Genomic DNA, 11,799 nt, shown 5'->3' on the forward strand with positions numbered 1-11,799 from the left:
GGTGCTCGTCATGGCCGGATAGTCCACGTGCTCCTCTATAACAACCGAAGCAACTCGGCATCTTTTGCTATCCCGGGACTGTCGCGTGCACAGCTCTCGATGAGTGCCATCATGATTTGTACCCACTCCTGCCACCCATCTGGCAGAGTATCTCTCAACTTCTGGTCTGGAGATCTTGCTACGGCATGGAAAAGTAGCACCTGGCCAAAGCACTGGCAACACCAGCCAAACTTCAGGGGCAGAGCTGATAGCATTTGGGTGCACAAGCCCATAGTTGTTGGCCAATACATTCCGCCACGAAGACCTTTCCGCACCTCATTGTATTCGGCGTCGCTGGTGAATGCCGGCGCATGCAACGCTTTGTATAGGAAAGGCCTTCCAATATGGAACTTAGCCACGAGATATCGGCTGCGCAACATGGCTTTCGCGATGACATGGGCGGGACTGGGCGAGTCGTCTGCGTTCTCGTTGTCGGAAAACTGCAATGATGGAGGAAGGTTTGCACGCCACTGCTCAAGCTGGTGATGCATCTCGGCTGTGATGCTCACCCCAGGGTACGCCTCCTTCTTGACGAAGAAGTACAGGCTCTGCTTGACCCGGGTAAGGATGATGCGATGGGCAGCTTGTGCAAGAAAGTGAAAGTTGAAGAATGAGTCGTCCTCATCGGTAAGCAATTCTGCTATGGATGTCTTTGGACGAGGGCAAGCTGTGAACTTGGGCAACGGTACGTTGGATTCATACTCCAATATTCCACTGTGTGGCAGGAGATCAAGTTCTTGGGTGATGACTGTTTCGTACATCAACGTGTTCCAGAAGAGTCGCGAGAACATGTCGCCTTCCCATTCATCGAAATCGATTGTCTCTGATCGGCTCAGAGTCGTCATACAGCAAAGAGCTGCACGATTGACAGTCGTCCAAGAGTCTAGTGGTCGCAAAATCTGAGCATAGTACAGAGTGGACAGCATATAGAACTGCCCAGCCTGAAGATCGTTCTGGCACATGATAAAGCCAAATCGCTTGCGGGCTTCATTGAAGAATGTGAGTCCTGGCGTCTCATCCACTGTAAGTTCGTACCAGTCAGGGCGCACGAAGCCTGGATTCGACGAGAGTATGCGGGAGGGAAGAGCGAAATCACCTTCTTCGTAGGCTTTCACTGCCAGGCATCCAAGCGCAAGGACGATCAGCACAAGGCACGTTTCGATGTCATAGCCAAACTCAGTTGCTGTAGCTCTGCCTAGGGTGCTTGAGTAGAAGAAATACTTGTCGAGTATCGGAGTGTTGCGATGGAAGACGCCGAAATAAGCATCAGCGAGGCCTTTCACGACGGACTGTGGGAGGCTCATCAGCCATGACTCTGGCATAGTACCGTAGGGCCGATCGATATGCATCGGAACAGACGCCCGCTGGCTTTCTATCTCGACAATGTAATCCTCCGCAAGTCCGGCGCGTGCTGCGGTGAATTCGACGGGTAGAACATTCTTCACCGCTGGCCAAATGGCGACTCGGTGTTGACTGAAAGAGAGCGCGACTTTGCTTTGTATATCTGGGATTGAGAGAGGACTTCTACCAGGAGTTGCCACAGCCTGAGGAGACATGACGAGCTCATGGATGTTCGATCTGTCATGACGGGGAACAGTTGGATTGAAACCAGGAGTATGATTTACTGGACTGGGATGAGAGGCTACTGAAATTGGTGAACGATGGTCTACTATCGCCACCGATGGTAGCGACGCTGGTGCCGACTGTGGGGGTTTCGAAACAGTGACAGCAGCCGTCAGATCTTCGATTTTCGCCTCAAGCCTCCGAATAGCATTGATAGCAACGGCCATAGATTGGTCTTTTTTGGTGGTACGTGTCTGATAAGTACAATCCAAGTTCATAGCCTTGCAATAGCCTGTGATCCATATTAGTACTGAGTAACTTTACAAGTGATTAGCCAATTGACTTACCACATCTTGGGCGATCCTCGTCACATCGGCTCTTTCTCGTGCGACAAGCATCGCAGGCCAAAGTGGCCATGAAAGAACGCTGTTTTTTCAAGACCGAGCCATCCGCGTCTTCCTGGCTTCCAGTGCCATCAGCATCATGGGAAGTTTTTCGTTCAGACGGCGCTGGATGCGACGAGCCTATGACACTGTCGCGCGACCGTTTGGTCATATCATGCTATTGATCAGGGTGGGCGAGCATTGGCAGTCAGGTTCTCTCCTGAGAGTGAGATTGGATGGGTGGCCGTCGGCAGGTTTTCCCGATCGACGATGTCGGCGGATCCACGTGAGCGCACGTACCCCAACAACACGTCGATCGATATCGCTGCCTCTTCCTTCTTCCTCTACACAACACCATCGAACCAGCCCCAGGTACCGCACAGCTTCTTCCTCTCCATGGCTGTGCGGCGTCCTGAGGAAGTTTTGGCTGTCCCTTGAATGCGTACTAATTCACCAGTGTCACTAACGTGTGCAACATCTAGCTCTTGTTCGTGAGAACCTTCACTAATTCGACGTAGGAACACCGGCACCTTCACGCTTGCATGATCGCAATCGACACGATCACTGCGCTCTTCTTGACCCTAGGCCTAGCCGATGTGCTTATATCTTCCAATCGGCGCTCGATGTCCATTAGCAGATGTAGATGTCCACAAAGGCAATCGCCACATTCAGAATCTAGCAATGTCTAGTCTATGCGAAACCACCATGCTGTCCGACTCTCTGGAAATTCATTTATATGTGCAACACTAATTCCTTCCAGGTGTTTCATTCCAGCAGTCCTTGTTCAATCTCATGTCTCATTCTAACCTCTTTCCGTGTCGGCTTACCATTCTAATCATGTCCGACGCTCTGACATTCCATTCGTGTTCATCACTAATACCTTATAGTCTCACTTCATTGTCAAAGCACACATCTCCCCATTGCAGTCAACTGAGACACAGGTCTGCACCATGCTGATCCGTAATTATGGGCTACCTATATGGAGCGGATCGGAGTGTGTTATGTCCTCAACTACACGCGGGCTCTCCTGTAGCGCCCATACAGCTGCGTTCATTCTCTTTTCTGTACGCCCCGCTCGCCTTGGTCCATCTTTCATCTTCCAACGCGTACGAGCGAGTCTCTCGGGTGTTGTTGTCGTTCGGTCGTCGTTGAGGCTGGCGTAGGTGAGGTCTTTCGAATCAGGACGACACTCATCGGCGGCTGTGTGGTCCTACTACTTGGTGTTTCCTGTGTACACGTCACGCACACTCTCCGCATGATCCGTCTTTCATCGCTGTATGAGCAAGGGTCTCGGGTCGTTGTCGTTCGGTAGCTGATTCGGGCGTGTCCGCGGTCTTTGGATTTACGACGACCCTCATTGGTGGTCATATGGAGGGGTCAAAGCTCTTCGCATGTTGTCATGACACAACGTCAGGCACCACGTAAAGCTTCAGCAGACGTGGAAGAGACTGGGGAGGCTCCTGTATGTGCCAGATGTATGCTGGGCTGCTTTCGTACCTGTAGACGGATCTACAGAGGATCAGATGTACCATCTGGACAGCCCCGCCGATATGGTGCTTCCCACAGTCTCCGCGGGGCTCTTTCACGTTTCAGACCACACACTTCGATGAGTTTCGACCTGGGTCTTCACACGGAGAAGCAGATCTCGATCCCCGAGTCCAAGCTGATTTTGGCCGCGAGCTAGAGGCTTAGCAAAGCTCCTACTCACCCGCTTTACTCGCCTCCCTGCTCTCTGCCTTTGAGTTCACCGTGAACTGCTGTCTTCCTGGCAGGAAGTCTCCAGCAGTGGGTCTGTATCACTTAGGCGTCATACCCTGCGCCAATGGGCACCAGGAATGAAGATACTAAAGCCAAAAAGGGGTAAGTTACACCGGTCTTCGCAGTGGCTGAGTAAACCGCTCCTCGTGCACGGGACTATACGGACCCAAGTGACGCCTTTCGGGCGAATGAGAAGCCAGGAACCGACCTTGCTCTCCGCTTCCGACTCGTAGATTGAGCATGGCAGTATCTACAGTTCACGTTCATCTTCGATATGAGCGATGAAGCTGTACAGACGCTGCAGGCTTCGCCGCTCGTGAGGTACATAAGAGGTTGCTCGCACCCCTTTACTCCGGTTTCCTCAGCAAACCTCGAGCTCATTACCTCCTCACATCTATTTTCGGCAGCAAATCCTTCCAGAAGCTCGAACATACGTCTCCATCAGATCCATTCCACCTTTGTAACTCTTTCCTGAATCAGTTCTCACTTCTCTTCGACAATCTCACCATGTCCGACTTCAACATCATTCCCAACGAGGTCCAGCCTATGGGCCCCATGTGGCAGCGTCTACCCATGGACATCACCATGGAGATCATGGCCTACACCATCATGGTCATACCCGTGTACAACAAGCCTGGTCGGATCATGAACAAGAAGTGGTTTGACATCCTCACCGGCCTTGGCGCATTCAAGAAGTTTCGCCTCTGGTGCTTGCCCCAGCCCATGGTCATGATGAAGCCCTTCTACCAGGGTCACACCTTCGTCTTTGACAACGGCAACGACTTGGGATGGGCTGCCGACGTCTCAGTGGCACCCTTCTTGCCTCCTCACGCCTTCCGCCACCTCCTCCGCCGCATACAAGTCAGCATCACCCTACACGACTTCATGTACATCGCTCAGCCTGGTAGCGACAGGTTCATGCTTCACCCCTTTGGCTCCGTTAATGAACTCATGCAGCATTGCCCGGGTGCGCGTTCGCTGCGTAACCTCACCAATGCGACCACTGGCTTCTCCAACCTCGACGTTCTTGACCTGGAAATCATCCCGGACTTTCGCTCCGGCAACCACATGGCTACATTAGCCATCATGACAGCTGCGGCTTTTGCGGTTAGCGCCCGCAAGGTCACCATCACTGTGCAGCAGTCGCCCTTGGGATATTTGTCGACCTTCAAGACCCACATATGGGTCCCTGAGCTCAAGAGCGTCATCGCAGTGACCTTGGTGGAGTAGTGGTGTGTGTTGGTTGGCCGGTGGTTGGCGGATACTAGACGTTGAAAAGTCTAGGTGCATATAGGATTGTATATCCTCGGAATCTACTCTGTTTTTGTTTCTTCTGACACTTTCCTGCCTCATGCACTGAGATCCTTCTGGCTGACATATCAGGTCCCAATCATATTGCGCGGACATTCGTACTGAGATCCTCCTCGCTAGCATATCAGGTTCTCTTTACCGTATCCAGACATGCCTACTGAGACTCTCCTCACACACGCATACACATCAACATCTACTATGTACCATTCCATGAGGCTGTACAGACATTTACAACACCTCATCAGCAGACATGTAATCATGTATCCAGCTCAGACTCATGCCGAAGCATATCGGCTATACACATGACTCATCCCCCTCACCCCCACCATCCCGTCATCTCATGCAACCAAAAAAACATCTTATACAAAATGGGCCCCAGAAACCCGACAAATCTCTCTCCAGCCACGCAGCAATGTCTCAAAACACTTCTTCCCGCCCCCTAACCCGCGCCTCCGTCATCGGCGCCCACGAAATCATCAAACCACACATCCACCGCACACCGATTCTAACCAACACCACCTTATCCACCCTCGCATCGACACCGCAGACACCTCAAGCGCTGGAAAAAACACAATGGGCGGGTCAAACGCCTGCAAACCCGACTATCCGGCTGTTCTTCAAAGCCGAGAATTTCCAGCGCATTGGTGCGTTCAAAGTGCGCGGGGCGTTTCATGCGGTGGGGAGGTTAATCGAGGAGCTTGGGGTGGAGGAAGTTAGGAGACGAGGGGTGGTTACGCATAGTAGTGGTATGTATTATTCCTAGAAAGAAGAGGATGTGGTAGAGCTGACTGTGACGATACAGGAAACCACGCACAAGCCCTCTCCCTCGCAGCCCGCACATTCTCCATCCCTGCACACATCGTGATGCCGACTATCTCGACGCCGAGCAAGATTGCAGGCACGCAGGCGCAAAAAGCACATGTGCATTTCAGCGGGAGCACAAGTGTGGAGCGCGAGGCTGTCGTTGCGGAAGTCCAGCGAGAGACGGGCGCGATATTAGTCCCGCCATATGATCACCCGGACATCATGTTGGGCCAGGGCACGATGGGGATTGAGATTGAGAAGGAGGTGGAGGAATTACTAGCTGCGGATGCGGAGCTGGGTAGGAAGGGAAAAGCAGGATTGGATGCGGTGATTGCGCCGTGTGGAGGTGGAGGCATGTTGTCTGGCATTTCCATCGCGCTGGAACCTACTTCGATACGTGTGTTTGGTGCAGAGCCTAGTTTTGAAGGAGGCGATGATGCGAGGAGGGGTGTTGAGGCTGGCGAGCGGGTGACGAGTGTGAAGACGCTTACGATTGCGGACGGTCTTCGGACGCCGCTTGGGGAACACACGTGGAAGATTGTGTCGGACAAGAAATACGTTGAAGGGCTGTATGCGGTGACGGAGCAAAACATCAAAGACGCGATGAAGTTGGTGCTGGAGCGGATGAAGTGTTTCGTAGAGCCGAGCGCAGTGGTGGGGTTAGCGACGATATTGTACAATGAGGACTTTAGGAAGATGGTGGAGAAAGAGGCTGGGGATGAAGGCTGGAATATTGGGGTTGTGTTTAGTGGTGGCAACACGACGATTGAAGCGATCACGAAGATCTTTGCTAGCGATGTGACGGAAAAGCAGGCTGAGAGGCATGAAGGTGTTCTGGGTAGTGACGGAAGAAGACAGGTGGAGAACGTGGCAGGGTGATAAATCACGCAGTAATCATTTAGCATTATTCTAGCATCGGCAGCGTTCTAGCAGCCCAGATCGTATCTACGATGGAGCTTAGTTTTGGATGCTGTACTACATAGGCCGGCCCACCAAATGTGCAATCGTGCCTCTCAAGTTGTAGAAGAAGCGAGAAATAGCTAATGCAGCTAGGCTGCGACAATAGTCTAAGAATAAAGAGAAAATAATTCAAAAAACGTGCGAATGCCTCTAGGAAGTCTTCTAACTTTTCTTAAGACAGACTTAAGTAGAGCTGTCTACATAGAGGGAGGAAACATCATCCTGCATATAGATTTTCTGAAGCTGCTAAATCTCGCTTTTTCCGCAACGTGAGAGCGCGCATCCGAGCTTGGTAACGCGCCTCGTAGAACTGATGCTTTGCGACACAACGATATACTCAAATAAGCTGTAATTGATAGAACTATTCAATTGTATGGAATTATAGCTATCGCGACTTTTTTCCGGGTGTTTTAGTCACCCATGGAAGTAGTTTATCAACCATGCGCGATGACCTTTCTTGCCGCCCCCATTACCCATTTATTGATGACCTCTATAGGTATAAGTCTAGTACCACTTCTTGATATCCTGCGGCATAACGGCGATATCTCGCTTTCCATAGCCAGTGCTGTTGCTGCCGTTCAGTGGGGCTCCACTGCCTGGCAGCGTCGTGAACGGCGCCTCACTGCTCAAACTATCGATGCGACCGAGCAAGAATTCAAGCTGCCTGTACGCACTTGAAGGTTGGTATTGCGGTACCATGATATGGATTTGTCTTGTCTCTTACCTTGCGCCTGGTTCTGGCAACTGCGCGCTCTCACCGCTAGATTCTGGCAACTGCGCGCTCTTACCTGTGGCTCCAGGTCAATCAGCTGATAAACATGCGACTGACTTCTTCGATCAATAAACTATATCTTAAACCTTCCCATCGTTTTCAACAACCTACTACCTCTACATCATTGCGACTGCACCTGCGTGAAGCATCCTCGACATCGACTGCACCTCGAGTTCATTGCGTGAGTAGCACCTTATCAGGAAGTGCGCTTGAGCCGATTGGCATGGCACTGTCATTGCCTGACCCCGAATTGGTCCAGGCGTCAAGCATCGAGCCAACCTCCACCGCAGGCGTTGGCGCAGCCACCGACATCGCCAATGCATCGAATCAACACGCAACTGCACAGCTGGGTGAAGATGCACTAGTCTTGCATCGGGGTTCCACGCCTCGTGCACAAGGTGAGACCGACTTGACGCAACATCCGGTCACACCCGCAACATCTTCAAGCGCGTCTCCCCTCACCCTGCAGACCGCCAGCGCACAGCCTGTGGTTGAGAACACCGTCATTCAAGGCATCCATTTCTCAAACGAGCAAGCAAACAGCATCGCTCAGCACATCGCAGCAGAGAAATTGGCGTGGCTGAGTAAGATCAAGGACCATGTCTCCGATCGGATTGACACAGCAATATTCTCGGCAGAAGCACACTTTGCATCAGCCATACATCAACTGCAACAGATTCCTGCGAAGAGGCAAGATATGATACGTTTGTATGGTGGCGCATCATTTGATCCAAATCCTCCTGGTATCAAGTATCCCGATGAACTCGCGCAAGACCTGCAGAAGGCTAGCAAGGACATTTGCTCCGGCCTCTCTTCACTCGGCGAGATGATGACCGAGAAGAAGCATCCATCATACAACATTTCGAGAGCACTGGTACATCGGGCCTTACAATCAACCGGAACGGCGGGTCCTGCTGCATTTGAGGCAGAGCTGCATCAGCTCTACATCGAGGAACACTCTGCTTCAGACAGACTCACACCTTTGACCACTCAAATCAATGACGAAGATTGGGCTGTGGTTTCGAAGCCACCCATCCGTCTGCCATTTCCAGCGGAGCAGAACACAACACAGGCTGCTGGAAACATCAAGGTCGAAGTAGAAGGGCCACGGAGCGCCAAGAGCAAGACAGCATCATCCACAACACCTTCAGCAAAACCTACACCAAAAAAGAAGGCAGACTCCAATATGAAACAGACCTGGAGGGACAATCCGAAGAACGGAGTCATCGTGTACCTCGAGGCATCTGAGCAGGACATCGTGCGGACACTTCAAAGTTTTTGGGGCCGGCAGATGTGGGAGTCAGAAGGTTACATTCTTCCGCCAGGCACCATCTTCTACGCAGGTATGTCAGAGGGGCCCGAGAAAAACTTCTACAAAGAGAAGTCCGCAAAGTACTGCTCAACTTCTCACGGAACTGGTTGGCTTGTCATCGTCCCGTACGATGTTCGTAATTGCAACGAGTGTCAGCACAGCAAAAAGTTTTTGTCCGTCAACGCGTACCTTCCACCAGGCAATCGTTACTACATCCTTCGTCGGGGGTGGAGCATCAACTCTGAAGGTGACGTGTTGGACACCAAGAAAAACCTCGCCAGCCCAATCAACAACATCAGCCGACTGACACTTATGGGTCGGACCGTTTGGCAATCTGAGAGCGAATTCACTCGTACAGACATTGGCATACCGCAGCACATTGACAAAGCATACCGGGAGGGTGCGCTCTCAAAGCTCAGCCTCGCCAATGTCGATCGCTGGCTCAATCTAAATGACAAAGGCAAACCGAAATACAAGGTTACATTCGATCGAGGGTCCAGAAAGTGGGATATTGGATCAGCCCGTAGGGTCATTCCAATGCAATCTTCCGACAAGAACGACAAGAAGTCGCTGGTCACATTCCATGCTGAACGTATGCGCGAGGTCTGGGACTTTACTGGTTTCGGCGACGAAGAACTGGAAAAAGTCTTGGGCAAGATGCTGGACACCGTTGACGATTTGCAATGTGCTGAAAAGATTCCTGAATCATTTGACACTAGAACACACTGGTTCACTCGAGAAGACGCAGAAGAGTTTCGGAACCGTGGTAGCCTTGAACGACTCATAACTCATCTGGGAGGCTCAGTGCCAAAGAGTCGGAAAGTGGAGTCTCAGGACCAGAAAGCAGCAAAGAAGAGGGTGACGACAGGAATTGCGAAGCAAAGTGAAGCATCCCAGAAGCGCAAGGCTGCAACTGAAACCTTTGAGCAGAATGAAAAGAAGATCAAGCTAGAGAAGGACGAGGAAGATGACGGAGCAGGTGGCGAAGAGAAGGATACATCGCCTGTCCCTTGTTCGTTTGAAGATTTCCTCGCGAGGGAATCTTAGGAGAGCCGTGGTGAACTGCATCTGATAGCTTCGCGGCCTTGGCTGACTGGGGTTTGCAGGTGGAGCTATCGCTCGCTGATCTGGTGGAAAAGTCTTTTTCCTTGTCACAAATTACTTGCATCGATCCTGAACGACCTCTTTCAGGGTCGAAAATTGCCATTTTCTAATTTACTTCTTTCGATTAGGGAGTCGATAAATCTCGGATTGGGATTCTGATACTGGAAAGGAGTTTCGGAATTGTTCATTTGCTTACTGACTTTGCGACATATTTAAATAGAAAACTCTCGAGAAAAAATACAAGACTTGTATGATGTGTAACTTGCATTTCCTAAATACTTAACTAATGCTCATGCAAATCTTCGTTCCTCTCTTTCTCAATTTCTCAAGCTGATATAAAAACTATTACTTACAGCACCAAGTTATGTTCCGGCGGCAGCTACGCTGGCTCAGACTTCCGCCTTGCGTCCTAGCTGGGGCGGGGAATTTATCCTAGCTCGCACTCTTGATTTCATTCTATACGTACTGAGGCTGATTGGTAGGTCACAAATTTCAGCTACTAAAGCTTCACACGGCTGTTATGTAATCTCCTCCGTATGTTGTAGTTCATCCATCCTAGTATAAATATGTCATTAGATACTTCTAATTCGTCTACTGAACCAGCCGCTCGTCTCCGTCGCGGCTGATTTAAAAGACAGCGTTATGTAATTGCCACATGTTGACACCAGCTAGAATTACGTCGAGTGGCGGCTACACAAACAAATTTGAGCACCTCCACATGGACAACGTTCCGCCATGTAGGAATTAGTTTGGCTGATTGGAAATTTTGTTGCAGTGTTCAAATCATGTTTAATTCTCCCTCAGCTCTGGGAACCTTGTCGGTCACAATGAAGGGGCGCACTTCGCCCGACACATCTCTTCTGCAGATGCGGTCATGTAAGTTTCCCGCCAGCTTGAAGTTTACAGGCTGCTTCAGCGTCAAGGGCATCTTATTGATCAAAATTTTCTTCTCTCTTCGATGAATAGTAGGCCTGCCAGCTTAAGACATCCGTTGTCTAAGTTCCGCCTTGACCTTGTTTCTCAGCTGAACCAGAAAGCCGCAAATTCAACATCCTAGAAAAGTTCTGCTTGCAACTTTTTCCAATATGCGAATTCATTTGGCATCTACAAAGCAAATTGTGTGTAGTCAAGTCTATGGTACCCGCCATGTGATGTGTCTTTCGCTGAACGTTCCATTCGCCGTGCCTCGTAACGCACATTGAACTTCCGCCGCATGCACTTCGAGAGGTGGAAGCTTCGTACACCTGTCGTCCAAGAACTATCCCCCCCTCATATTCTACTATGAGTCATCTCCGCTGATTGATCCTTTTCTGGCGGTAAAAGGCTGTCATTATTGTCCACGAGAATTTCGCATCCACACAATGAGATTCAGTACCGACCGCCACACATACGATACTTCTCGGATGTTGTTGAGGGATATTGGTACACGGAGTCGTGTCATGGGGATTTTGATGAGCACGGAAGATGTAAGCACTCCGCCGATGGAGTCTTCGGTAGCGGAACATCCACCATGATAGCCATTTGCTAAACATTGTCAACATTCATGTGCATCCCCAACTACCCGCTGGCTGAGACTACAAGGGCTGTTCCATAGCGATGTCGATGTGTGGCTGAGCGGCATTGTTAGAAAGACTGGCCAGCCCAGTCCGCCTTCGAGGTCACGGCTGGCGGTAAAGTCTTTATTTCTCTGTACGTTGCAAATGCGATTATAATGTGGATATCAAAATACGCTCAAATTGTGGCAGTGCAATCCGGCTTGGATGACATTCTCATAGTACTAAATCACAAGCCAG

The 11,799-nt window shown here is 50.7% G+C and overlaps 7 protein-coding genes across 7 annotated transcripts; 5 read left to right on the forward strand and 2 right to left on the reverse strand.

Moving 5' to 3' along the window:
- Positions 1 to 35: 35 nt before the first annotated feature.
- On the reverse strand, positions 36 to 1,361 carry SNOG_14746 (hypothetical protein; the record flags this gene model as incomplete). Its single annotated transcript, XM_001804876.1, has 1 exon — positions 36 to 1,361. The coding sequence occupies one exon, from the start codon at positions 1,359 to 1,361 to the stop codon at positions 36 to 38; it is 1,326 nt and encodes a 441-aa protein (XP_001804928.1).
- Positions 1,362 to 3,384: 2,023 nt separating this feature from the next.
- On the forward strand, positions 3,385 to 3,669 carry SNOG_14747 (hypothetical protein; the record flags this gene model as incomplete). Its single annotated transcript, XM_001804877.1, has 2 exons — positions 3,385 to 3,447; positions 3,526 to 3,669. 2 exons carry the CDS (start codon positions 3,385 to 3,387, stop codon positions 3,667 to 3,669), a joined length of 207 nt encoding a protein of 68 aa, XP_001804929.1.
- A 581-nt stretch (positions 3,670 to 4,250) lies between these two features.
- Positions 4,251 to 4,973, forward strand: SNOG_14748 (hypothetical protein; the record flags this gene model as incomplete). The annotated part of the gene is made up of 1 exon (XM_001804878.1): positions 4,251 to 4,973. The coding sequence occupies one exon, from the start codon at positions 4,251 to 4,253 to the stop codon at positions 4,971 to 4,973; it is 723 nt and encodes a 240-aa protein (XP_001804930.1).
- A 945-nt stretch (positions 4,974 to 5,918) lies between these two features.
- Positions 5,919 to 6,737, forward strand: SNOG_14749 (hypothetical protein; the record flags this gene model as incomplete). Its single annotated transcript, XM_001804879.1, has 1 exon — positions 5,919 to 6,737. One exon carries the CDS (start codon positions 5,919 to 5,921, stop codon positions 6,735 to 6,737), a length of 819 nt encoding a protein of 272 aa, XP_001804931.1.
- A 585-nt stretch (positions 6,738 to 7,322) lies between these two features.
- On the reverse strand, positions 7,323 to 7,768 carry SNOG_14750 (hypothetical protein; the record flags this gene model as incomplete). The annotated part of the gene is made up of 3 exons (XM_001804880.1): positions 7,323 to 7,491; positions 7,543 to 7,606; positions 7,753 to 7,768. The coding sequence occupies 3 exons, from the start codon at positions 7,766 to 7,768 to the stop codon at positions 7,323 to 7,325; spliced, it is 249 nt and encodes an 82-aa protein (XP_001804932.1).
- Positions 7,769 to 7,813: 45 nt separating this feature from the next.
- Positions 7,814 to 9,949, forward strand: SNOG_14751 (hypothetical protein; the record flags this gene model as incomplete). Its single annotated transcript, XM_001804881.1, has 1 exon — positions 7,814 to 9,949. One exon carries the CDS (start codon positions 7,814 to 7,816, stop codon positions 9,947 to 9,949), a length of 2,136 nt encoding a protein of 711 aa, XP_001804933.1.
- An 884-nt stretch (positions 9,950 to 10,833) lies between these two features.
- SNOG_14752 (hypothetical protein) lies at positions 10,834 to 10,968 on the forward strand (the record flags this gene model as incomplete). Its single annotated transcript, XM_001804882.1, has 2 exons — positions 10,834 to 10,882; positions 10,913 to 10,968. The coding sequence occupies 2 exons, from the start codon at positions 10,834 to 10,836 to the stop codon at positions 10,966 to 10,968; spliced, it is 105 nt and encodes a 34-aa protein (XP_001804934.1).
- Between the last annotated feature and the right edge of the window lie 831 nt (positions 10,969 to 11,799).

The sequence above is a fragment of the Parastagonospora nodorum genome, assembly GCF_000146915.1.
Source record: "Parastagonospora nodorum SN15 chromosome Unknown scaffold_33, whole genome shotgun sequence".
Classification (NCBI taxonomy): Eukaryota; Fungi; Ascomycota; class Dothideomycetes; order Pleosporales; family Phaeosphaeriaceae; genus Parastagonospora; species Parastagonospora nodorum.